At 33.2% G+C, this 25,143-nt stretch overlaps 4 protein-coding genes and 1 long non-coding RNA gene across 9 annotated transcripts; 1 reads left to right on the forward strand and 4 right to left on the reverse strand.

Annotated features, from left to right (window-relative positions):
* Positions 1-101: 101 nt before the first annotated feature.
* On the reverse strand, positions 102-9,733 carry LOC116341119. Of its 3 annotated transcripts, none has more exons than XM_031767996.1 (5): positions 9,144-9,733; positions 2,452-3,123; positions 2,147-2,299; positions 1,337-1,520; positions 102-1,092 (listed from the first exon to the last, which is right to left on the reverse strand). In XM_031767996.1, the coding sequence occupies exons 2-5, from the start codon at positions 2,989-2,991 to the stop codon at positions 791-793; spliced, it is 1,179 nt and encodes a 392-aa protein (XP_031623856.1). In that variant the 5' UTR covers positions 2,992-3,123; positions 9,144-9,733; the 3' UTR covers positions 102-790. The 3 variants fall into 3 exon arrangements, with proteins under 3 accessions (XP_031623856.1, XP_031623854.1, XP_031623855.1); XM_031767994.1 differs by having other exon boundaries at positions 9,134-9,733; XM_031767995.1 differs by having other exon boundaries at positions 2,452-3,180; positions 9,134-9,733.
* LOC116341116 (phosphoglucomutase-2) lies at positions 4,085-23,637 on the forward strand. The gene is made up of 8 exons (XM_031767990.1): positions 4,085-4,194; positions 21,020-21,116; positions 21,266-21,528; positions 21,609-21,854; positions 21,929-22,339; positions 22,403-22,907; positions 22,970-23,196; positions 23,275-23,637. The coding sequence occupies exons 1-8, from the start codon at positions 4,100-4,102 to the stop codon at positions 23,378-23,380; spliced, it is 1,950 nt and encodes a 649-aa protein (XP_031623850.1). The 5' UTR covers positions 4,085-4,099; the 3' UTR covers positions 23,381-23,637.
* Positions 4,321-11,238, reverse strand: LOC116341117. 3 transcript variants are annotated; one of them, XM_031767992.1, is made up of 5 exons: positions 10,408-11,238; positions 10,034-10,188; positions 6,300-6,452; positions 5,706-5,889; positions 4,321-5,570 (listed from the first exon to the last, which is right to left on the reverse strand). In XM_031767992.1, exons 1-5 carry the CDS (start codon positions 10,829-10,831, stop codon positions 5,182-5,184), a joined length of 1,305 nt encoding a protein of 434 aa, XP_031623852.1. In that variant the 5' UTR covers positions 10,832-11,238; the 3' UTR covers positions 4,321-5,181. The 3 variants fall into 3 exon arrangements, with proteins under 3 accessions (XP_031623852.1, XP_031623851.1, XP_031623853.1); XM_031767991.1 differs by lacking the exons at positions 10,034-10,188; positions 10,408-11,238 and adding an exon at positions 6,516-7,715 and having other exon boundaries at positions 4,503-5,570; XM_031767993.1 differs by lacking the exons at positions 10,034-10,188; positions 10,408-11,238 and adding an exon at positions 6,594-7,705 and having other exon boundaries at positions 4,505-5,570.
* On the reverse strand, positions 13,471-18,974 carry LOC116341120 (START domain-containing protein 10-like). The gene is made up of 5 exons (XM_031767997.1): positions 18,604-18,974; positions 17,330-18,270; positions 17,057-17,195; positions 16,670-16,934; positions 13,471-16,519 (listed from the first exon to the last, which is right to left on the reverse strand). Exons 2-5 carry the CDS (start codon positions 17,631-17,633, stop codon positions 16,349-16,351), a joined length of 879 nt encoding a protein of 292 aa, XP_031623857.1. The 5' UTR covers positions 17,634-18,270; positions 18,604-18,974; the 3' UTR covers positions 13,471-16,348.
* Positions 23,626-24,841, reverse strand: LOC116341123. The gene is made up of 2 exons (XR_004201132.1): positions 24,153-24,841; positions 23,626-24,083 (listed from the first exon to the last, which is right to left on the reverse strand). It is a non-coding gene; the product is annotated as an uncharacterized LOC116341123 (long non-coding RNA).
* Between the last annotated feature and the right edge of the window lie 302 nt (positions 24,842-25,143).

A 25,143-nucleotide genomic window follows, 5' to 3' on the forward strand; every position in this document is an offset into this window, starting at 1 on the left:
ATTGAGATTCATAGAAGAATTTTTGTTTTATTTCAATCTATCGATAATATCTTAAATATTTAGTCAACAATTTTGATAGAACTTAAACCAAATTCTCTCAATTGATTTTGAACATGCTTGAAATTCGTAAATATTGTATAACTAAATGACTTGCTTATAACTTTGAATACTGTTGCGGTCAAAATGCATTAATATCTACTATACATTGAGGACACAAAATAAACCCTGTAAACTTGGAGATGAATTCATTTGGTATAAATAAATATACTACGATTAAGGGAAAAAACTCTCGTTATTGATTTTTGGGCAGAAAAAAAAATCCTTAAAAATGAGCCAAATACTCACAGCATTTTTCTTACTCTTGATTAGTGAGTGTAAAGATTTTCAATTTGATTCTATGGATCGACTAGTTAAATCCCGTGCGGTCTCGAAATATTCGAGATAGAAAAATATGCGATGTTTGAACTTGCCATCGAACTGCTCGTATAAATTTTTAAATTGTTTTTTTTTTTCTGTTTATTACCAAATCCAATTGCCGTTAAGTACTATAAACCAAATTCGAACATGTGATTTGTGTTTGATTTTGCTTGTTTTCTTTTTCTTTTTTAAATTGAAAATCGAAAGTGTAATTTCTCGAGCAGTTTAATTCGAAACAAATTCAAAGCAATCGATCAAAAAAAAGCCAAGTATCACAACAATAATAACGTTTTTAGAGTTGTTAGGTCACGACAGTTTCATCTCATTTTAATTCCAAAATCGTGTAAAGCTAATAAATGAACTGGAATAAGTTCTATGTGACAATTTTATGGTCACCGTTCACATTTTTCACAATTTGTGCTGGGCTCTTTTCGCATGTCTCCAATAATTCAGTTTGTTGGCCTTTTTCAGCGTCAAGTTGTCGTCGCTGTTTTTTAGTTCGTTCTTTTTGAAAATATAATCGAATATAATAGACGGGAAAAATGACGCATTGACCGCCCGTCTCTTCAGCATCAATGTAAACTCCTCGTACTAGCACCGAATTCGAACAGTTTAGCATCGCCAAGAAGACTATTGAAACACCGTGCGTTATTAAGTTACTGATGAGCACTTCATCTGTATGAAAGAGAGCGAGAGAAAGAGAAAGAAAAACACGAAAAAGGAAAATCATGTTTGGTTATCATTAAGGGAGTGTTAAAACATGTTTTATACATATGATTTCAAAGGTAATTGCTATTTTACGTATGTTTAATGTCACGTTGAGTATGTATTAAACCATACATTTGGGTATTTTCAACATTGTATTCGGTCACAGAGGAGAAAAATGTCATAGTAATTTTTAGAAAGTATAATCTCCTACCTGGTAGAAAATATATATCGAGCAAAGACCAAACACTGCGCCACACGTTCGCCGTGCCAACAAAGCCAAGAAAAAGAAACACATCGGCAACAGCCAATCGCCAAAATCCCGTTAAATAGTCACATGCCCACTTTAACAACGGTTGGAGACCAAATGTTACGGCTATAATTCCATATCCGAGCGTCTGTTCAACCAAACAAACAATAACAATGTTAACATTTTTGCACTTCACACTCGAGCAAATGTGACAAGATGCTTTCGATTAAGTGAGTCGAGAGACCAAAAATTGCGTGCACTGATTGATAAAGAATAGCGTACGATTTATTAATATACGTCAATTTGATTAACAAAAGCAAAGCAAAAAAAAACATTCAATTCTATCCGTAAGCTACCACAACACAAATTCACTTAACTTGCTAAATGTATGCGTTTGCTGTGTGGATTGGATAATTTTCGATTAAACGATGTTCGGTGTAACTGAATCAAGTATGTAAATCGTGTCAGTGTCATATAATGTCTTACTGAAATAATAGAGTTATATACATGCCAAATATTTCATAGATATTTCAACAGATGAATGTTGAATTGTGTTGCTTATGTAACTGACACTGGCTGACTACAGTGACAACAATAGAAAAATTTCAACTTAATCACTTAATTCAAATTGAGAATGTACATGTGAAATTTGTGATGAGTGCAAAGAACTACGGTTCAATAAAGTCACACTTGCGGAAACTGCATGAAACTTAGACCGAATAAATGAATCCAATGAATAAATAGAACAAAGACGAAATAAAATATATGTCTTACCAACGAATACCAAGCTGATAAGCTCTCATCGCTTGGATAGATGAGTAAATCGCACAATGCAAACATACTTCTCCACACAAATACAACCAGTGTGCCAATGATTAGCACGGAAAATGTACAATCCATAAAGTAAAAGCCGGGATCACTAATCGGCTGAAAGGAAATTGCAGTAACAACATATGATTAAATCATTTGGAAATACCTTAAATTCTTCCAAATTGATTGTGAAATTGGTTTTCAAAGGAAATATTCGCAATATTCGATAATATGCCTATTACTTTTGTTTCGATTTTGTTTGTCCTTACCGATGCTTTAAACATTGTCGGAACAGTAAAGTAATCCTTGGAATGATCGGTTGATATTGCGAGCGGTGATGCGGATATATTACGTAGACCCTTACAAAATGCCAAAAGAATGCAGCTTATCATTAGGATGGCAAAATATGTATGAACCTTTTTCGGAATGAATAAGTCCATTAATGACCATCCACCGCGCCAACCATTTACACAAACAACACCATAAATGGCCGTATACATTCGTGAGATTATCATGAATGTAATGCGATGCTTGTCCGGATGGAAACTTTGACTGAACCGTCTTTGATAATAGTAAAATACAAAGTGACCTATTGTACCAATGAAGCATGAACTAAACGCACTCAATAGCGCATCGTTGGGAAATAAAAAAATCTCGATTAAATTCCAAGTGCCTCTCCAGTATGCAATGACGGCTGGAGCGGCCAATAATGATGAAAACATCACATCTAAAAACATTAAGAAAGCGGCATGCACCGTATCCGGCGACACAATAGTACCTTCCGCCAATCCAGCCGTACTGCCACGCATCTTTATTTTATTTTTTTTTCGTCAAATTCTTTCAACACCGATTTCACACTGTTCGTCGCTTCACAATTTTATTCAAATTTAAATATCACTGGTTTTGTTGACCTTTAACTTCTATTCCATTAAACACATGAACTGTAAATAAAATGTCCATAAAATGTGACCAGAACATTTATATTTTTCGTTGGTTCGCTAAAATTTCATTAATTTAATAATCAGAATTAATATTTCCACAATCGTTGATTATTGGACTAATTTCTCCCCCTCACCCCAGAAACCATGAATGCTATCACAAATATATAAGTATTTCCCTTAAATAAATGGCACAACAAAACCGTCCACCTTTTTTCGCCTTCATTGAGAATAAATGAAGCTATAGAGCATCACCGTTAGTATGCATTCATATTCGTCTTTGTGAAATGGCATTGAATTGTGCTTTTGCCATTCAGAATATATGTTGAATGCAAAACATTCTCACTCGTATACCAAATGACCTGGAACATGACAGACTTTCTCTATTGTTCAATGCAATCACGATTTGTTTTTGTTGTCGAATAAAAATTCCATTTGAATTGATGTACATCTGTACGTGTGTGTAGGTGTCAGATGATTTTATCCGCGTCCGGAAATATTAAAAGAGTCTTATATCCCATGGTTAACTTCAGACAATATATTGAACTAACTGGTCATTTGAGCTGACATTACGTTAGCCAGCTAAATGGACTAAAACAATAGAAGTTATTGTTTTAATGAACAATCACTTCTATTAAAACAAGAAAAGTGATTCATCATTAAAACAATAACGTCTATTGTTTTAGCCCATTTAGCTGGCTAACGTACTGTCAGCTCAACTGACCAGTTAATTCAATATATTGCCTGGTTAACTTTACCGTGTACATACATACATGCTACCATAATAAAACATGAATTGTGAATTTCAGTTCCATATACCCATCTGTGCATGCCGTGATTTTCAATTCATGGCAAGATTTTGACGATCATCCAAGAATATTGAATCTATAATCCAATCTGGTATTTTTTTATTAGAAAAAAGGTTCCACAAAATGGTTTAAATATCATTCTTAGTGAAGGTAAAAGGATTTATCGAAGGATGTATGCGAATCATTTGACATGCGTATTTTTCGTGCATCATGATCCAGTGGGGCAAAGGACTTTCAAATTTTTGAATCAAATAATTGGTGTAATGTAAAAAAATAATGCTTTTTATTCATAACATGCATATGCTCATTTACATTTGTTTGCATTTTAAATTTGATATTAAAATATTTATTCACTTTATTCTTTACATTAATCTTAAATTTCATTTATTATTGGCATATGGATATGTTTCACTTTTTTTTTATTGTAATTTCGAAACAGCGGAATGGCACTTTGATTTGCATTGAAATAAAAATGTTGTTCATTAGTTTTATTTATACATAGTGCAAAATATTATATGATTAGAAGAGTTATTTACATTTGAAAAGGGAAGAAAATTTGATACTTATATAGATATTATGATATGAAATATTCCGAGAAAAAAAAAACATAGAGTGTAGAAATTTTGATTATATATTAAGATAAAATTCGTTAGCATTTTGAATGTTACCAGTTGTCACCCAACAATGGGAAGTTATATGTTTTTAGTATCTTAAAATTCAACTTATTGAGAAATTTTGCGTGTGTTTGTTTGTGTTTTCAAGTCTTATTTACAATAGAAGTGTATTGTGTTGGGTGACTGAAGTGTGTTCATTCAATTTGAGCAGGAAGGATTTCGTTTTGATTAGATTCACTAACTATAATTTTTTTATATATAAACAAGCTACTTAATATTGAAGCATTTAACAACCTCCATATTATTGATCAATTAGTCTCACTCTCGAAATATTCGAGAAGAATCATCATTTAGTTTCATTTTCGTTGTTTAGATTTATATTTGTTAAGTACTAATAATTTTGATTAATTTGATTTAGTTTTTAAAATTCTCATTTCGAACACTAACCATAGAGCGATTATTTTTTTTATCAATCAAATATCACAACGTTTTAATTGGGGACATCACATGAATCTAGCACTTGGCAACAATTATTATTATTATTCAATTGCCCAATGAAAGACACACACCGGTTTTTTTCCTATCACAATATTTTTTCTTCTTCGATGTGATTGTTACTTTGTAAATTAAAAAAAAAACTATTGACCGATTTTATGTTCACCATTTGGATAATTTTCCTTTTCATAGCCATTTTCAATTTTGGTCGGCTTAATATTTGCCATATTGGTCATTTCAATTGATTTCGCCGAGCTTTTCACAATTTTTGGTGTGTTTTTTTCGGATTTTTCCAAAAGTTCCGTTTGTAAATCACCCTTTTCCAGAGCGTCAAGAATTCTACGTTGCTTTTTGGTGCGCTCTTTTTGGACAAATAATCGAATATAATAAACGGGAAAAATGACGCATTGTCCCATTGGCTCTTCAGCATCGATGAAAACACCACGAACCAATACCGAATTCGAACAATTTAGCATGGCCAAAAAGAAAAACGAAACACCATGGCATAGTAAATTGCTCATCACAGGATTTTCTGTGTACGAAAAATGAGAATGAAATGTTATTGGTGAAAACGTTTTCGATACTATAGTTGAGGGTTGCATTTTATTCATATTTTAAATGATTTTATAAGTTTTAGCTAAAAACATAATTTTATTGTATGTTGTACCTGGGAAAAGGTGAAGATCAAGCAATTGCCAAACACCTCGCCACACATTCACCGTACCAACGAAGCTGAAAAATAAGAACGCATCACATGCAGCTATCCTCCAAAGTCCAGTCAAACGATCACACGCCAATTTCATAAGTGGCTGAAGTGCAAATGTAATTGCGACTATTCCGTAGCCAATTGCCTAAAAAATGTTATCATTTATTATTTGCCCATGGGAAAATAACGATTTTATTGTTTATCAATTGAATGCACTTTGAAATGGAAAGTTTATGGTTTTTTAAGTGTGTCAAATCAAAAATTTAGAATACTCGGTCAAAAGATCAAAATAACCATTTCTGATTATATTGAAGACTGGTGTACCATTATTTGTAAATTTAAAGCTAATTCGCTGACAAAGAAAATCAAAAAGCCACTTAACAAACAATTGTTTGATGGCTCAAAATGATTGAATTTGAATGATAAGATTTAAAAAAAGCAGCGAAATAATTCCGATTAAATTGCACTTGATATAACTCAATTTGAAATGCATGGAAATAATAACGTCGTGGCAAATTCTAAATACACGCACAAAAGTTCATTTCCGTCACTTACCAATGAATACCAAGCCGATAGTGTTTGTTCGCGTGGGAATATGAGCAAATCGAATATAACCCAAAGGCTTCTCCACACCAATACCACCAAAGTACCGATCACAATCACAGAAAATGCACAATCTATAAAATAGAATGCTGGTTCTTTTGATGCCTGAAAGTGAAGTACATAAAATGAAAAATCTCGTTTTACTCATTTTAAGTTAATCAATTCAACCTTCGTTTCAATATTTTTTAAGCATTCAATGAAATTTTTGAAAATTTTCGATTTTTTGTTTGTGTTCGTTTCACTTACTGACGACTTAAACATGGTCGGAGTAACGAAATAATCCTTCGAATGATCAGTTGACACACCGAACGGCGTTGATGAAATATTGCGTAAACCTTTACAAAATACTAAAAGAACGATGCAAATAACGGTGACTATAATTAAAGTCCATATACGCGATTCACTATACAAGTCCAAAAGCGCCCACGGCCCGCGCCATGCGGATATACAAACGAATCCATAAATGGCAGTGTAAATACGAGAAACAATCATAAATGTCAAGCGATGTTTATCTGGATTGAATGTGCGGCTAAGCCAATTTTGGCAGTAGAAAAATATAAAATGTCCAATTATTCCTATGAATGTGGTAACAAGTGCGCTTGCCGTTGGATTGTGCGGATAAAATATATACTGCATTAAATTCCACGCTCCTCTCCAATAGGCAATGACGACGGGGGCTGCAATCACCGATGAAAATAAAACATCGAGCAGCACAAGGAATGCATCATAGATAGAATGCCGTGATTCTACTGTTCCTTCAGTTAAGCCAGCTGTACTTCCCCGCATTTTTCTTTCTTTAATATACGTTTCTTTTCTTTTTCTTCACTTTTCTTCTTTGAATATTATAATTTGTGTTTGGAATGTACAGCCGCTCTCCGTGCAACTTATTCGAATAGATTTTTACACTATTATTACGAGTATTTTTTCGACAGCTATTACCATTTTGTAATTTCATCAGTGGTTTTCACTATCGTTTCTCAATTTCAAATTAATTTTGTCGACGCATTCGAAGTCAATCGCTTCTTTCGTTTGAACTTTACTCAAGCAATCGCGACATTACGTCAAAACAAAAATCCGGATAAATGCAGTGGAAGTTGAAGGTAAATTAATTATTGTGGAGAGCTACGTAATTTGTGTGTCCCTTCTGACAACTTTCAGCCGAATGAGCAGCTCTTCAGTAGATATCTGATATTACTCGAAGTGGATTCAAAACACAATCTTTTATAGTTTATTGATAAGACAAACACATTCACGTATATTCATTAAGATTGATCGAGAAAATTATCTGACATTATTGAAAAAATAAAAGACTCACAAAATCTACTGAACCAATCATCAATGGAGAACTCTTTCTTAAAATTTTGTTAATAAACAAGCAACTGATAACATTATAACATGCACTCAATTATCAACGAACGCATGCAAAAAAATGTCAATTGATTTGTTTCGCGAACGACAAAATATTTAATTAACAAATTTCCTTCTTTTTGACACAACATTACACACAAATATTTTGATTCATTCGGATGAGTCGCATTCGAGATTGCATTAAACATAAACAAAATAATTCAGTTGATGTGACGTTTTGGTGATAAAAGGCAGAGGTTTTGTAATGCACGTTATTTACAAAAATTCGATTCATTTGTTAAGAAAACAAAGGGAACGTCTAGAAGTGGAACTTTTTTTTTTTGAATAAAGAAGAAAACAAAAACTTTTAAAATTAAAACTATTTCCGTGATAAGCACGCGATAAGAAATATTCCAAAATAAATGTATGTACACGCTTTAAAGCTTCTGTTTGTGTCCCGCCTATAGATTTAATCGATGATAGACACTTATCAGGCTTCTTCAATATTGATAGACGTGGTCGATTTTTTTCTATTTTGTCTAAGGCATAGACGATAATGAAATGTTGCACAGGCGTTGAAAATCGACAGTCAAGGACTGCGATAGAAATCAGGATTATGAAAGCTTCTATAATATAATTTATTATCAAAAGTGATTGGAATTTTTTTTCGGCTGAAACTGTGTCTTTATCAAATAAATAATCGCACGAAACGATCTGAAATGTGATTGGGACACGCGCACGAGATCATGTTCATTTTTGACTATTTGAATTGTATTTCCTCTTGAAATGAAATTCAATTTAACAAAGAACTTTCAGAGAATTCAATTTAAACAAAAAAAAATCAACACAAAGCGATAGAAACACTTGGCTCGGTGGATCTTGCAACGCAAACTCATATTAATTGGGATAACTAGTTGACAAATTATTGTTGGTTGTATACAAGCGATCGTATTTATTCTTTGTAGTTGTCGTCGTCCGCGCTGTTGACGAATACGCTCTACTAGGAGCCACTCAAGAAACACTTCTCTTTTGAACAAACAAAACACTTTTGAACGAAATAGTCGCTGTAATTCATTCGGTGATCTCAATATACTCCATAATAAATACAGACAAAACAAAATTTTGATTTTCCGCTACATACAAGCGCGTCGAGCAATATTCTTCTATTCATACGCAATTTTGTGCTGAATTCAAAGTAAAACGTAATTTTAGTTCTGGCCACATTTTATAAAATAATGATTTTCACTCTTTGCATTACACCCACGATCAAACGATATATTTTTTTCCTCTTCAACGCAGTTCTCTGATTCAGAACAGATTCAATGCTTTACAATAAACGTCCGAATTTATTATCATCACCTTCAATCAATAAAAACATTCGAAAAAAAATATATATCTTATTATGCTGTTGTTTTTTACAACTTATTGTTCATTTTCACCTTTGATTACCGTTAATCTCGCGACAAAATCCGATATTTTCAAATACTCAGTCAATTTAACAAATTGAACAAAATAACAAAGCAGTATTTTGAATATGTTTTTACGTTTCGATTTTGGAGCAATTCCGATTATCTTGGCGATCTTCAGAGCAATAAACTACTGGCGATCTGCTCTGTTGTTGCGCGACTACTCACTAGTCTCGTTAAGCTGATACGAATCAATGCGATTATGATGGCTGAAAATTATTATCTATGTGTTTGTGTTTGTGTGTGTAAGCGCGCGCCCGACAAATTCACAGTCCAGCTTGAATTCGTTTCTTTGATAGAGCCCATGCGAGAAAAAAAATAAATACAAAAAGATCGAAACACACAAATACTACCTTATCCAATCTCATAACTCTGACAATGAGTCTGATCCGATTTCAAAAAAATACATACAATGCGAAACGGTACACATTCTATCGTCCAGCGTCATTGATAATAAATGCCGCACATAGAGTCCAGCAAATAAATAACAATAATGATGATGATATGATTTCTTACGGTGTACATAACGTTTGTGTTTTTTTACTGATGATGATTGCAATGATTATAGCCATTTTGATCATGTTGCCCACCACGACAAACTGATGACACGTTAGCAGTAATAATACAACAGAAGGCAGACAAAACACTTGTAAAAGCAGACCAAATTATATAAACAAACTTTGAATTCAAGAAGCAACGATTAACGAAATTCTTTTTATCAACATGTTGCATTCGCTATTGTGCTGTCTGTCGAACATCTCACTTCTCCAATTCAGTGTCTGTGGTACTTGTCAAGTCGTTACTCCGAGCGCAAAGAAAATCGAAACACGATTGAAGAAGAAAAAAATAAAACTAAATAAAGTGGATACTCACGTGTGTCTTAAACCGAGTGGGAAACGCAAACGATACTTCTTTGCAATCAGTTGCAATTGCCATCGGCGGCGCTATAATATTTTTAATAGACTTGAGACAAACCAACACACTTCCGCACACTATCATCATCAAGGAAGCAGGAATAAAACCGACATCTGTGCAAGAAAAAACGCATTTCAAAAAGGTCAACAAGTTATTAAAAGGTTCGAGAAATTGAATTTTATTTGGAAAAGTTACAATGTTAAAAATTTAATTCAATGAAATGAATGGAGAAAGGGTTTTGAAATTCAATTTTGGCCCTTTAATGAATCGAGTGACAAGAATGAAATTAATGTATCTATTTTATATGTGAAAATTGCAGAATATTTTCCTACCGTATGGAGCGCATAGCAGGAAAATTGCCCGAAAAACCATAATGCATGTTATGCTGAACACGTAAATGAAAAGCTTGGTGAATATATATCTGCCGATCTTTTGCTTAATTGTTTTTTCGCGTAAATGTGGTGTTTTAACTTTTTCGTAAACGTGATGTCTTGATAATACAATAAACATATTCCAAACTGAACCACACAAAAGTGTTGGTATCGCTGGGAAATATTCTGAAAATGTATCCATAAAACTCCACGTACCGTACCAGAAAGAAACAACTAATGGCGTCACGATGACTATGGCAATAATTGTATCGCTGATGTTCAAAAATCGTTTCGTACAACGATTTGGTGCCATTATGCAACTATATGATATTGCATGCACTTCATCTTTATCGTATGCGTTCTCATTCTCATCAAAATTTTCCATTTTTTTTCCACTTGGAAATTGAGCGAAAAAATTCAAAAACTGAATCGAATGCACAATCACACTGACCAGTGTTTACGATGGAAATTGTTCCGTTTCCGTAAACGAATTGATTCGATGAACGATAGATTTAATTTGCACGCTGTTATTTAATTGAATGTAGACAATCAGTCGTAGCACAATTGAATTTTTGTGATGAAAAAATAGCTCAAATAAACGGCTGTTGTAAGATCTCAATCGTTTAAATAGCATGGATTCTACCTTGATTAACGTCGTATCTATAGTCAACGGGTACTTATTTTATTAAACGTGGCTTACGATTATTCTATTGAATCTTATCAGAATAGTGCATTCGGACGCGATTACGAACACATTACAATTCGAATTTTATCTAATCTAATCTTTAGCTCAAATCATTTACGATTCGAATAATCATTGTCATAAAAAAAAATTAATTAAAAAATGTTAAACATTTAAATTATAAATCGCAACAAAACGACATTTTCTATAAAAAATTTTCTCATTTCATTGCGAATATGAAATGGACGTATGACTAAGCACTTCATTAATTATTGAAATCATATGATTTTTGACAATTAAACTTGAACTACTTCTTTTGCGCCACGTTTGTTTTTTTAGCGGTCACCATAGAAACAACAAGTCACAGTACAGTGTATACAGTACTCTGCATCCATTGACAGTTGTGCAAATCTGCACATTTTTTTGACCATTTATTTTCGTACAGCTTGATTTCGTAACACTCCTGCATGCACTGGATGTTTCAACACGTTCACGTTTCAACTGGATAGAATTGGTAAAACTGTGCTCTTACTTACTATGCTTTTAAACGTAAATTTATTAAATGAAAAACGTGTGAAAATAAAATTTAAAATGAATTTGCGTAAAAAAGTAGCCAATATTTTAAGACAGAAAACAAAATTTTATAATATTTACAATCCAATCGAATAATCTATACACGACTGAGTGGCTCTGATCGCCAGACAGTGCTTTTTAATGCAGTCAAAGTCGATGTAAAATAAATACGCTTTTCTCCGTTTTTCGCGTGTAGTCTGTGTGCTTTGTGTTAAAGGTGTGTGCAGCAGTCTCTTTTTGACAAACACCAACGAAAAGTGGTTGCTGTCAAAGGAGTTATTCTCAAGCACAGAGCAAAATACAAATAGCATATGTTTGTTTTTATTTCCAATCCGCAATTTGTTTATGTAAATATCCATAAATTATTATGATATTTATACACGTTATTTCCATCAAAATACATCCATTCAGTTTCTTGTTTGGTGCTTCAAATGACGTATACACGGAATTTAAGCTAGTCGTAAAAATAAAATTCGTCCAAAGAATTTTCAGCATTCGAGGTGAAATTATGTGTTTACTTTTTTATTGTAGAAAGAAAAGCTTCGATTTTTTTTTGTGTGAATGGTTTTCTGTTTATTTACTGCTTCAAGTAAGTTTGCCAATTTGTTCAGTAAACATATACTTTTTCCATGTACCAGAAAAATGGACAAGTAAAACAAGAGTTCTTATTTTGAAAAATATTTTCCGCCCAAACCGTGTTTTTGTTCGATCAACAGAAGTTCCCCCAATTTATTTGCTCTGTGCAGTAATAAGATGATAAATGAGGTGGTTATACAATATTCATAGCGCTATTAAACTCATCAATTGTTTACTGAAGATTGTTTATTAATTGCGTATGCGTGTATTTGGACGGTGAAGACCACTTTTTTTGCCGACAGGCCATTCACCATTACACACCTGAAAGCAAACAGTGTCGAAATAATTATTTATAAACGAGAACGCAATTCATCAAGTCCTTCAACAACAACGGCAACAACAAAAAAGAACCACATTTTTACGGCACCGATAAAATCGATTTTCGATTGATATGATTATTAATTTTTTTTATTCTTGGAATGTATGTGCAATCAATCAACATATTCATTTCATTGAAATAAACGTCATTCATTTGCAAGGATTTAACGAAATAGCATCAATTCAATCATTTTTCCATATTGAGCATTTTCTATTCCAATTGAATGCGGTGCAGTTCATTTGTAATAGTTAATATGCTAGAATGATGCTACTCATCAATTTGAAATTGAGCCTTTGATCGTATGTAAGTTGGACCAGATCTAATTACTTTTTCATTATATTAACTAATAATTTGTTTATGAACGCATTACTTACATCAATTACTCAATAGTCAATACAAACAATGAAATGGGATACAATGATTTTAGTACAATCACTGCACCGTAATAGGCGACATTGAATCTTGAGATGAGTAGTAGTAAATCTCGACCAATTTCAGGAACATTTGAAGAAAAGACGTAAATGTTTTAGAAATCCAATCTTCACATTTTCGATCTCAGCGGTGCACAATGCACATACACGCTTATTTCGCATAACTCAAGATGTGTACACTGTGCATATTGGTACTACTTACAATTTTACCATTTTTTTTATCTTCGTTACATCGATATTTCGACAGAACCAATCCGAATATTACCACTATCAATATTTGATGAATTATCGCTTGTCAATTGAGTTTGACACTTCTATCAATGCATTCTCGTTGATCGGACCACAACGAATTGGATGGCATTCAATAAATAAATTCAACAATATATTTAACACGCATAATTTTATTTCAACAACTCATCTGATTTGATATCAGCTATATCGTACAATATATATTCTATTCTTCTCTGTGAGATTGACCTGGATTCCAAACGGAATGTGATTATCATTCCTCTACTTCCCGTTCATTCTCTACAGATCTTTATTTCATCAAATTTTCAATTAAATCTTTCATCTGTTTAAATTAATTGATTGTTTTTTTATATATATATCTCTGAATCATGTCACTTTCTTTTAGTTTTTTATGCTCTTGGCTTCTTTAAAATCTTAAATGCTACTTGATGATATATATAATATAGTTGTTAATATCAGAGAACAACATTTGTTTTGTTTAAATTTGTTTTTAGTTATTTTTTTGTCATCAAATTAAAAACAATTAAGATTTTCATTACAAATTCGATTGAGCTTCGTAGTCGTTATTGTGCTTTCGTCATTCGTTGTGGTACTAAAATGAAGCTCAAATGTGAGAAAAGAGGCGCTGTTTGGGATGATAGAGGGAATGGCAATGAAACTGAATACGAACGTGTTATGGATATAAAATATTCATGAAAATTGTAATTAAATGCAAAACTTCTGTGGAGTAATTCGATTAATGAAATGTGACTATTAATTTAAAAACAAAAATTATATAGAATATGAACAGTTAATATTTAGCATAACGCTTATATGGAATGGTTGGAAATAGGAAATTTCGGTAAAATCTTCTGTATTGGCATCAATGGATGGTAAAAAATATGTTTGTTTTTGGAAGCACACTAATACTAATGATGTTGTTGTCTTTGATTCGCATATACTTTTTTCGAATTTTTGAAGTTCAAAGGAATATATTTTCAGCCAACGAAAGAAAAAATATAATTCCATAAAACAAATATTTTCCCGTGTATTCCCAGGGAAACGAACTAAACAGCTAAATATTATCTAGAATAACTTTGATTAATGTGTCTCTATCCATCGAAAAAGAAATTCCCCGGTGGGAACACTTTCAACATTTCATTACATTCGTTAAATCATTTATAGAGATGGATAACACACCGAGTCCTTGCACACACTGTGACTCCCAGCTAACTTAAAAATTCCATTTAAATGCTGCACAAATGGTGTTGCTATCGCTGCTGATGCTTGCTTCAATTTTCACAAACATATTTGAATAAAATTATGATTATTTATGTGCGAGTTTTACGCAAATTTAATATAAATATATATGGAAGCAACTTTCATAATAATAAATATGGAATTTTAACTATTTATTTCAATAAAAATACACCTAGGCCAATGCATCTGTTTATTATTGTTCAATTTGATAAATTACTCTTTGGATGATGAATTTTATGTTTTTTTTCTCTCCTTCAAATATTCATATATTTTTTTGTAGATACTAATGACAGCCAATTGTTTTCATTTTTTTTGATAGATTCAATTTTATGTTGATTTCATCATTTAAAATTAGATGAAGTTTAAAAATATCGTAGAAAATTGAGAGTAAGTGGAAAAAGGGGAAGAAAAGGCGCATTGATGAATTGATTTCTCTTTTTCTCAATCTCTCTGGATTCTATTTTTTTATCTACTGAAATGTATTTTTCGATAGAAAGAGAGATAGCGAAAAATAGACTAAAAAGGTTTTATGATGTTCCATGAGACAAGTAATGTGTTTTGTGCACATGGGTTTTGTTCACAGAGACCCTGTTTTATCGTTAATAAAGTCATTGGTATTCGACACAGTACAGATACAGATATACAGAAAATAGCAGTTGATAGAACCTGAATTTCATTAATATAGGTATACATATATATTGATATTGGCAAAAAACAAAAAACAAAAAACAACAACTTTACTTAAGGTCTATAATTATAGTAATTAATATAAATTGTTAATATACACCTTAGAATTTCAAATGAGATTGATCATTGATATTTGTTTTTATTTTACACAACCGGAAAAAACTGTACTTGTGTGTTCAAATCATCATTGTTTCACCCAACTTTCAAATCATTAACTTTATTGAAAAGCTATGCATCGCTAAATAGACTCTATGTCATGATATTGATTGAGAAAACAGCAAACATTTAAGATGTCTATAATCTTTGTTAAATGCCAACAAATGTTTCATTAGTATTCGCTTTTGATTTATTCAAAAGCGGTTTTCTGATGCAATAATGAACCGCACGCCAATCGAATAAATCTCATTAAAATCTGACCATTTTCCAAAGATAAAAACCGCATAAAAGCGGCATAAACAGACGAATAAAAAAGAAATTCCATTTTCTGAATGCAAATTCGTTTGAATCGCCTGCAGCCATGTATATGAGGTATCCGATTCCTGAAATATATGCAAATGGATTGATACAAATTGTTCAAGCAATTCTATACAGAGTCGTTGATTATGTTGATGATGAATTGAAGATGAAGAATAATGAATCCATATTTCACATTTCATGTTCGACAAATGTGTGCTTTGGCTGATGTCAAATCTCCGCAACCGGAATGATAGACCCAGTTGCTGCTGTATTGTGTATCTCTGTATTTGTGTGTGTTTTGGTATGTTTTAGCTTATTATTTACCTTGTGCGCTCATGCATTATTCATTGCAAAAGTATACGTATGCAAAGTAATCGACAATATTTTTGCAATTGCCCAAAAAAATATGATATATGAGATATAGCGCCAAATTTTCCGTCACTCAAGCAGATTCTTTTTTTTTACTCAATTACCAGATCGAATAAAAAGTTTTTCAGAGCATGAAGCGCAAAAAGAAATTTTGAAAGGTTTTGGATGCTTCTGGTGCTGCTGAAATCAACAAATCATAAATTCAATGATGCCAATAACCATTTTTATTCTGAATCAAGAATCAAGTGATGTGCGATGCCTTTATTTATCGGTTGGTAGTTTCGGTAGCATACGGTGAAATTTTCGCAGGCTTCCACCGCGTTTCTTGCGTCGCTCTTCTGGTTTTGTTGATGACGATGTCGATTGTGAACTTGGCAACGATTCGATGGCGCTATTTTTTCTACTATTTATAAATGATTCAGGAATTTGACACTGAAAGATGAAAAAGTAGAGTAAAAAAAAGAGAGAGAGAGAAAAACGAGAGCTTGTCGATTGAATTTCTTTTTTGAATAGTTATATCAAAAGTGGTCCACATTCACTGACAGAAAATCACAAGGTGAAAGTAATATTTGAACAACTTACATCCAACACAGAAATACGAGGAGTAATAATTTCCTCTGGGAAGCGCCACGGTTTACGTTGATGTGTTTGTGCATTTTTCCATTTTTTGTAACCCAATGCCGCCTTTCGTAAATCCTTAACCATACGTGGTCCCAACGAATGTGTTACTTTATTAACAAGCCAAGGTGGTAAAGTGCCTTGTGGATCGCAATGTGCTAGATAACCAACACGGCAACCGCCACGTGTTTGTTGGCGTATGACAAATCCAGTTATGTGCGAAACAGCCCTAAATCCAGATGAAAATTTATAGTTTTAATATAAATGAGAGTAAATGTTGCACGAATTGGCATGAACAAATACATTTACGCAAAGTAAAATATGCAAAGCATACAACCAAAGTAAACATACCGTACGAATCCCTTTTTTGGCGGATAATCCTTGTGCATGATGGAACGCGATAGAAGCATTTGTTCACCCCTTGGTCCTGTATCCAACCATGACCGCAACAAAATAAAGTCTCGAGGCTTTAATGGCGGTGGGCAAGACACTATATAAAATGAAGTAACAAAGTTTTTAGCGCAGTCAGAGTAAAACTTAACTTTCAACATTTATGAATATTAATTGAATGCACGAAGTATAAAGGAAGCAAAAAAATAATAATAATATAAAATTAAAACTCACTTGCATAGTATCCGACGTCGTTGTTCACATTAAAATTGCCAATATCAAAACTTTCCAACATGTGTGTATCCCATTCTTTGCGATAGTCTGGATCGAGCAATACATCGAACACACAATCTGGATCGATGTCTTCAAATCGCGAGTTTATTTTAACCATTTGAAAATTGCAACCAGGCACTGTACGTGTCCAAACCAATGTATTTGCTTTACATACTTCAAGCGTCCAACCATCGTCTGTATCAACTAAACGCTTTAACGATGCAAAATCATCGTCGTCTGCAATGCACGCTAATTCGTCCACCATCTCGTTGCCGATGCTTCTTTTTTTATATGATTATTATAATTTTATGAGCGTGTGAATCGTCGTTGTCGCCGATATAGTCTATAAAGCGTTTTCTTGGTGTCGCCAATATCGCTAGAATTGCATCCAATAAATTTTAACCACTTCACTGCGTATAAAATTTTACTCTATCACCCTTGTTGTGCTAATATGGTTATATTATGTGCTCTGCGTGCCTCCTCTTCTATTTGTTTTCGCTATATTTTGCTGTCTTTTCTGCACTTCGCTCGGTTTGCCACCACAATTTTTTTTTTAAACTAATATCTGACCTAATTTCTATGCATGCAAATTATTTCACAACATGCCTTTGTGTGCGCTTTCATTTTCAATATTCATCACTTAACTTTTCATTTCCCTATTTTCATAGGATCTTTTGTTTCAACACATCATATGTTCTATTGTGTTCTTTTTCTATCCTCGTTCCTTTTCTATTTTTTGAATGTCTGTCGTAATTCCCTTTTTTTCGACTATTTACACGTATGATAGTAATAGCTTTTGTTGTTGAGCAGTTTTTTTTTTGGTTGTTGTTGGTGCTTTTCCTATAACATCAAAATGATTCACGTCGCCCGCATCATCACCACCATATCACACTGTTTGTACGCTGAGAACAATCAACAGGCTTTATTAGAAACGCGCTATACCATTAAAAAGAATATGCTATGTGCTATGAAGTGGAAATTCCAAAGAAAAACGGAAATTTCACTATCACAAAAATTGAAACCAAACAATGAACCGCCCAACTCTTTCTCGATTTTATTTTCCTCACACATACACACACACACTACGGAAAAATATTAACACAATGAGAAAGAAAAACGTCTGCAAATATTTTTTTCTGTTCCTTTTTCGTTTGATATTTTACACCCTAATTCATGAAATCCTATTTAAATACATCTGGCGTTCTATTTATGATAAACGTACGCTATACACATACTCTTTGTGTTTCTCATTCGCCTCGTTGAGAACTCTCGCTCTCTCTCTCTCTCTCTCGCTATGTGCGCTAATTTAATCAATACAAATTTCGCTATTAACAAAAATATCACATTATTTATTTCACTGCAGATAACAACCAAAAATGTCACAGTTATAAACAATAGAACATTTTGCAACAGAAATATAGAATATGCCCAATGTTTTGGGTGTTGTGAATGTGTGTGTTTGAATTTGTCGGTAATGCTGTTGTTTGTGAACTCGTTAATAGTACATTAAATGAGGAAAATTTATCCAAGCAGAGCAAATTTATAAGAGAGACTAACAACTTTAGTGAGCTTCGGACTCAGCGAACGTATTCCGAATGACTGATGAGTGCTGACGACTAAGAATTAAATGCAAGCCATACACACAGTAGCTTTTAAAGTAATAATATATCAAATTCGACAAATACACTAGCAAAGCTTAACCACCACACTCGGTCTGATTGTGTTAGTGTGTGTGTGAGAGAGAGTGTGTTGATACAGTTTGAAATATTTGCAAAAAGCTTACTATTCCAGACAGAACACTTCGCTTTCACTGGGTGTGTTTGTGTGTGTTTGTGCAATTCATTCGCGGTACAAATTGTGTACAGCGCATGTGTCATAATTTTCTTTATATTTTCTGTTCTTTCCTCTATTCGCATTGCATTTACAATTGTTTTGCTTCCGTATGGCGTACTACTATCCATTTAATCATCTAGTATAGTATATATAATGTTTTTGTTCGTATTGCATGCCGGGCCACTGTTAACATTTTGTTTTTCTGTGTCATACACCAGCCACCTCAGTCTCACGACAGAATTGTCGTATGCTCGATGTGCGCTGATTTATCGTCGAACGATGTTTAACCAATTTCGATTCAAATAATTCATACAAATTAATGTGGTGGGTGTTGGCATTTGTAAACTCTTCCGTTTTGATAAAGTGAACAGTGGATAAGAGGTGACACTTTGGAAAATAAATATTCACACCGAAAAACAATGACAATGAAAATTTTGCTGTTCATTTGCATTTTCTGGCGGCCACAAAAAACTCATTTCATTCACCATTATTTATTATTCATGGTTATTTGTGTGCCGTTCTTTTTTTCGTAATTGCTGGTTTCATTTGGCGACATGTTACATTTTACTCATCGAATTGCGTTCACTTTCGAAACAAGAAAGTTTGTTGTCAAATGTTCTGTACCATTTCAAAATTTTATTACGCATTAAATTACAACTGCCATAAATTGGCTTTTTGCTTGATGACCAGAGACGCAAATCTGATTTTATGAGATGAATTGTACGTACATGGTTTCATTTAAACGAATACATCAGGCGAATGAAATGTTATTTACCATCGCCCATTGCTTTCATCAATCGAGCAAATTATTAACTTGTGCTGACAACATTGCTTCAGCACAACCAGAAAAACAGCATTCGAGAATTAATGAAGCGACAACTTATTGGAAAAGTTAATCACAAATTTCTAATGCTTTTGTTCGTTATCATCAAATGGTATATAATGAGAGTGAACGAATAACGTCAATAAACAATGGTGATAAGTATTCGCACGTCAATGTTGTTGTTGTTTTTTTTCCTTATTTTCCATTCCTCATATCGTCAACGAAATAGTTTTGATAAGGAATGCGGAAAAATGGCAAATTAAACACATTAAAATGAACATCGACGCCCTTGGAAGAGCACAGTCATTAAAGTCAAACATTCACATTATTAATTCACGCAATTCAACATTGGAATAATTCGTCTTCGTTTTTTTTAACGACAAGCTTCAATGGAACCGCATGCCACGCATAATTTCACTGCAATTCTTTTTTATTGACTCAAAATATCATAGCATAAATCTCTCCAGCTGCGACGTGATTAAATTTTAAATGATTTTGCAAAAGGAACAAAAGTGATGATAACGATGTTCAGAAAATTCCGTGCGTGTTATGTTGAAAGCGACAGCTGATAAATTTTCAAATGTCATGAACCCTTCGGTGTTTTGAATGTTTATTTTTGAAAACATCACGTTCCATTTTCGCTATTATACTCTGTACTACGCACAATGTAAGCAATTCGTCATCGATATTGCCAGACCACTTGATTCATTGTATTCGGTTCAATAGAATTGAACTATTTATAGAAATTATTAGTAAATATATGAACTCAAATGCACCACAGGTCACAATAAAATTGATTACGACTTTGAAACCATCTATTTGCTTGTTAGTTATAGTCAAGAGTGTTTTTTTTTGTTGTTTCAAAGAGATAACAGATAACAATCATGCTTATTTACACAGTTTATTGTTTCAGTTGTATTAGAACATTTGAAGTAAGTAAACGTTTTGTAAAATCCATGTTAAAAATTTTATGTTTTTTTTTGTATTTTTTACAGAAGAAAATTACTGAAAATGGCTCCAACGAACAATAACTCCGGCGAATGTTGCGATAAATTGCAAGCAAAAATTGATGAATGGCTTAAATGGGATCAGGTGAGTTTTTAAAATGAAATTGTGCAATTTCTTAGTTGAAATTAGAATTTAAAATCGAATTTTGTACAATTTTCGTCGATTTTTATGCAATTTTTTTACGATTTATGAGGAGATAATTCATATTTTTCCTTTTTTTTTCTCATATTTAGAATGCCAAAACTCGTGCTGAAATTGAGTCTTTGTCACAGCAAGGCAACTATGCTAAATTGGATAAGTTGTTGTTGAAGCGCTTGGCATTCGGCACCGCTGGATTACGGGGAGTAATGCAAGCAGGTTATAATGCAATGAATGATTTGGTTGTAATTCAAACAGCTCAGGGGCTTGCCAAATACATTAAAAAGTGTTTTCCATCATCGCAGCAGCAATCAAACGGTGTTGTATTTGGTTATGATGGTCGATATAACAGCAAACGGTAATCAATTTGCTCCAACGTTGCAGCAAAAATGAAACATTTTGATTAAAATTTTTCAATTTTCTTATCAAAATTTACAGTTTTGCTGAGCTATCGTCCAGTGTATTCCTCAACGAAGGCATTCCAGTACATTTATATGGTGAAATGGTTGCCACGCCATTTGTGCCGTTCGCTATATCGCACATGAATCTACTTGCCGGCGTTATGGTGACAGCGTCACACAATCCAAAAGAAGATAACGGCTACAAAGTTTATTGGAATAATGGTGCTCAAATTATCTCTCCGCATGATAAAAATATTCAAGCATACATTCTCGATAATTTGAAGTAAGTAACTGACGCAAGCACATCAAAGTATTTAACACACTTTGTTTTAATTTATTGATCATTTTTCCTATTAGACCGTTACAGTCGTCATGGGACTTGAGCAGCTTGAACTCACCACTTTTAAATGATCCATATCGTGAAATGTTCGATTTGTACTATGAAAAACTATTGGAAAATATTCCAAGCGTTGTCTTGAATGAGATCAATGTAAACAGTGACACGCAATTTGTTTATTCAGCAATGCATGGCGTTGGATATCGATATGTAGAGAAGGCAATGGAAATTGCAAATCTTAAGCCACTCCTCCCGGTCGAGGAACAGCGCAATCCAGATCCAGAGTTCCCAACTGTCAAGTTCCCAAATCCAGAAGAAGGAAAATCAAGTCTCACATTATCATTTAAACTCGCTAACGAAGCCAAGTGCAACATAATATTGGCCAACGATCCAGACGCCGATCGGCTTGCCTGTGCTGAATTTAATGAAAGGTAGAAGATATTTATGAACGAAACTAAGAGAAATCGGAACTAATTCATTTTTTCAACTTTCAGTGAGTGGCATGTTTTCACTGGAAATGAATTGGGCGCGTTACTTGGCTGGTGGGCATTGGAGTGTTACAAAATGCAATCACCTGGAAAAGATTTGAAAGATTGTTATATGCTAGCATCAACTGTTAGCTCGAAAATGTTGAAAGCGATGGCCAAAGCAGAAGGTTTCAATTTTATTGAAACACTGACCGGTTTCAAATGGATGGGAAATAAATCACATGAGCTAATCAAGGAGGGCAAAACGATTTTATTTGCTTTTGAAGAAGCCATCGGTTTTATGTTTGCCTCCACTGTACTTGATAAGGACGGTGTGAGTGCTGCGTGTCACTTGGCAAGTTTGGTTTCGTTTCTAAAAACGAAAAATCAAACACTGTACGGCAAATTAAATGAACTCTACGAAATCTATGGATTTCATTACACAAGCAACTCATACTTCTTATGCTATGAACCGGAAACTATAACAAAAATATTTGAACGTATTCGAAACTTTCAACATGCTCCAGACACCGTAAGTTATTTGCTTGAAATTAGATTTTTTTCAACAAAATGGTAAAAATCGTTTGATTTTAGTATCCAGCACATGTGTGCAACGGAAAGTATCCCATAGCAACTGTACGTGATTTGACGACCGGAATCGATACCTGTCAAAGTGACGGAAAATCGTTGTTGCCTTCAAGTAAAAGCAGTCAAATGGTTACATTCACATATGAAAATGGTGCTGTTATTACATTAAGAACAAGCGGAACGGAACCAAAGATCAAATATTATGCGGAGATGTGCGCTAATCCAGCGGAAAAGTATGTGGTGTCAATTTTTGATAACAATTTTTAAATGGAGAATTACGGATTTTTAATTGAATTTATTGAATTTTACAGAAATTGGTTTGCATTGAAAACCATTTTACATGAAATGATCGAATCGACGGTCTCCGAGCTACTTCAACCAAGCGAAAATAATCTCACTCCACAAAGCGACAAATAATTTACATGCACATTCATATGATCTGATTGTCGCCAGTTTGGACGGTGCTTTTGAAAGAACGCACTTTCTTATGAATTGATTGAGCAACGCGAGCACGTGTTCACACAGTTGATAATACCATAATATTTAATCAAATGTACCAAAGTCAGACATGTGTTTGTATCAACACAATTTAATTGTCGATCAATCTATTTATTCTGTTTCATGTCAAGCTAATTGAGGCTTGTAACTAAATAAAATTCTAATTTATCTCGGCATATGCTTTGTTTTGATTTTTTTTTATTTCAACCATTTGAACACTTCTATGTGACGGCACTGCGTACAACGCAATTTAGCAATAATAAAAAATGAAATTAAGCGATTGCACGGAAAAATAATCGGAATTACTGCATTAAAAACAAAAGTGTCAGCATAGCAAAATGGGCGCAAATAATATTTTGTTGAAATAAATAAAAATAGTCATTCGATGTTATTTAATAATCTAATTATAAATTTCCGAATTGATGATGCAGTGCTTTTCGTTATTCATAACCTTACACATTAAATTTGTACAAATAATAGATTTTTTTACAATTTGTGTTGTGGAATGCGACTATGCTGAACAGTGCTGAAAATCTCAACAAATCGAAGATGGATGCCAATGATGGATTCAATGATGAGATTTGATTTATATTCGCTGTTGTAAAATTGGATTATTTTCGAACTGAAAAAAAGAAAATTAAAATTATAGTAGTTTTTGTTCAGAGAAAAATGATTTTGATTATAGTCTTACGAAAATATTTTATTTTGCCGTTCATTGTAACGAACGACGGTTACGGCATTGACTACAATGGTCACTGAATTTCGCTTTATTTTTACTTTCTCGATTCTTTTTGCATATGCAACAGATGAAATTTTCTCCAAATCGCTGGGTGTGTTCGTTTAGTTCATCACCAAACTCCTTTCGACAAATGCAACATTTGAATTGATCTTCGTATTTACCTTGGTGTCTGTACAAATTGTTCCGATTATTGTATACAGTATGACATACTTTGCATTCAGTACGCAATCTTATCGCATTGTCTTCTGAGTTTGGTGCTTGATTCGATGTAGAAGGCTGTGATGAAGCCAAATTTAAATTAGTTGAATGTTCCTCGGTCAAATCAGAACTATCTGGCGTATTTGAAATCATTGAATCTAAAGCTCGAACTAATTCTGAAATTGACTCATCGCCAATTCTCTCTTTCAATTCTTCTAATTCCTTCACAAGTCTTTCGTCTTCTTCTTTTGGCATTTTTACGACAAACTCACCAATTATTAAACAAATAAACGACCATACAAATTTAACTCACTTGCTCAATGTACCTGACTTTCTGCTTGGCTTACATATGACGTTTGCTATTATAGTGGGCGACATCTGCATTTCAATAGATGGAGCTATCTGCCTTTAAACATCCTTCCGTTATGTTCAATGTCCACACATTTCAATAGTTCAACATGCATATTTTATACACATATTTTCTTTTATATTTAATGTATGAAGGTTTCATCTCCACGAACATAGCTTAACGACTTACATTTCTGATACGAAAATTTAGCAAGCTGCCAAATATCAAAGTGCTTTTGAATTTGAACAAAAATTGCAACATCAAATTTATTCAATCCATAATGTTCATTCCATTTTTCCATCTTCCAGAATTTATTTCAAATCATTTAGGCTATAGACACTCACCGATAGATATTACAACTACATATTCAAAACACATACAGAGACGTACGACCAG

This window comes from Contarinia nasturtii, unplaced genomic scaffold (genome assembly GCF_009176525.2).
Source record: "Contarinia nasturtii isolate CC-2019 unplaced genomic scaffold, AAFC_CNas_1.1 Cnas_scaffold_695, whole genome shotgun sequence".
Lineage (NCBI taxonomy): Eukaryota > Metazoa > Arthropoda > Insecta > Diptera > Cecidomyiidae > Contarinia > Contarinia nasturtii.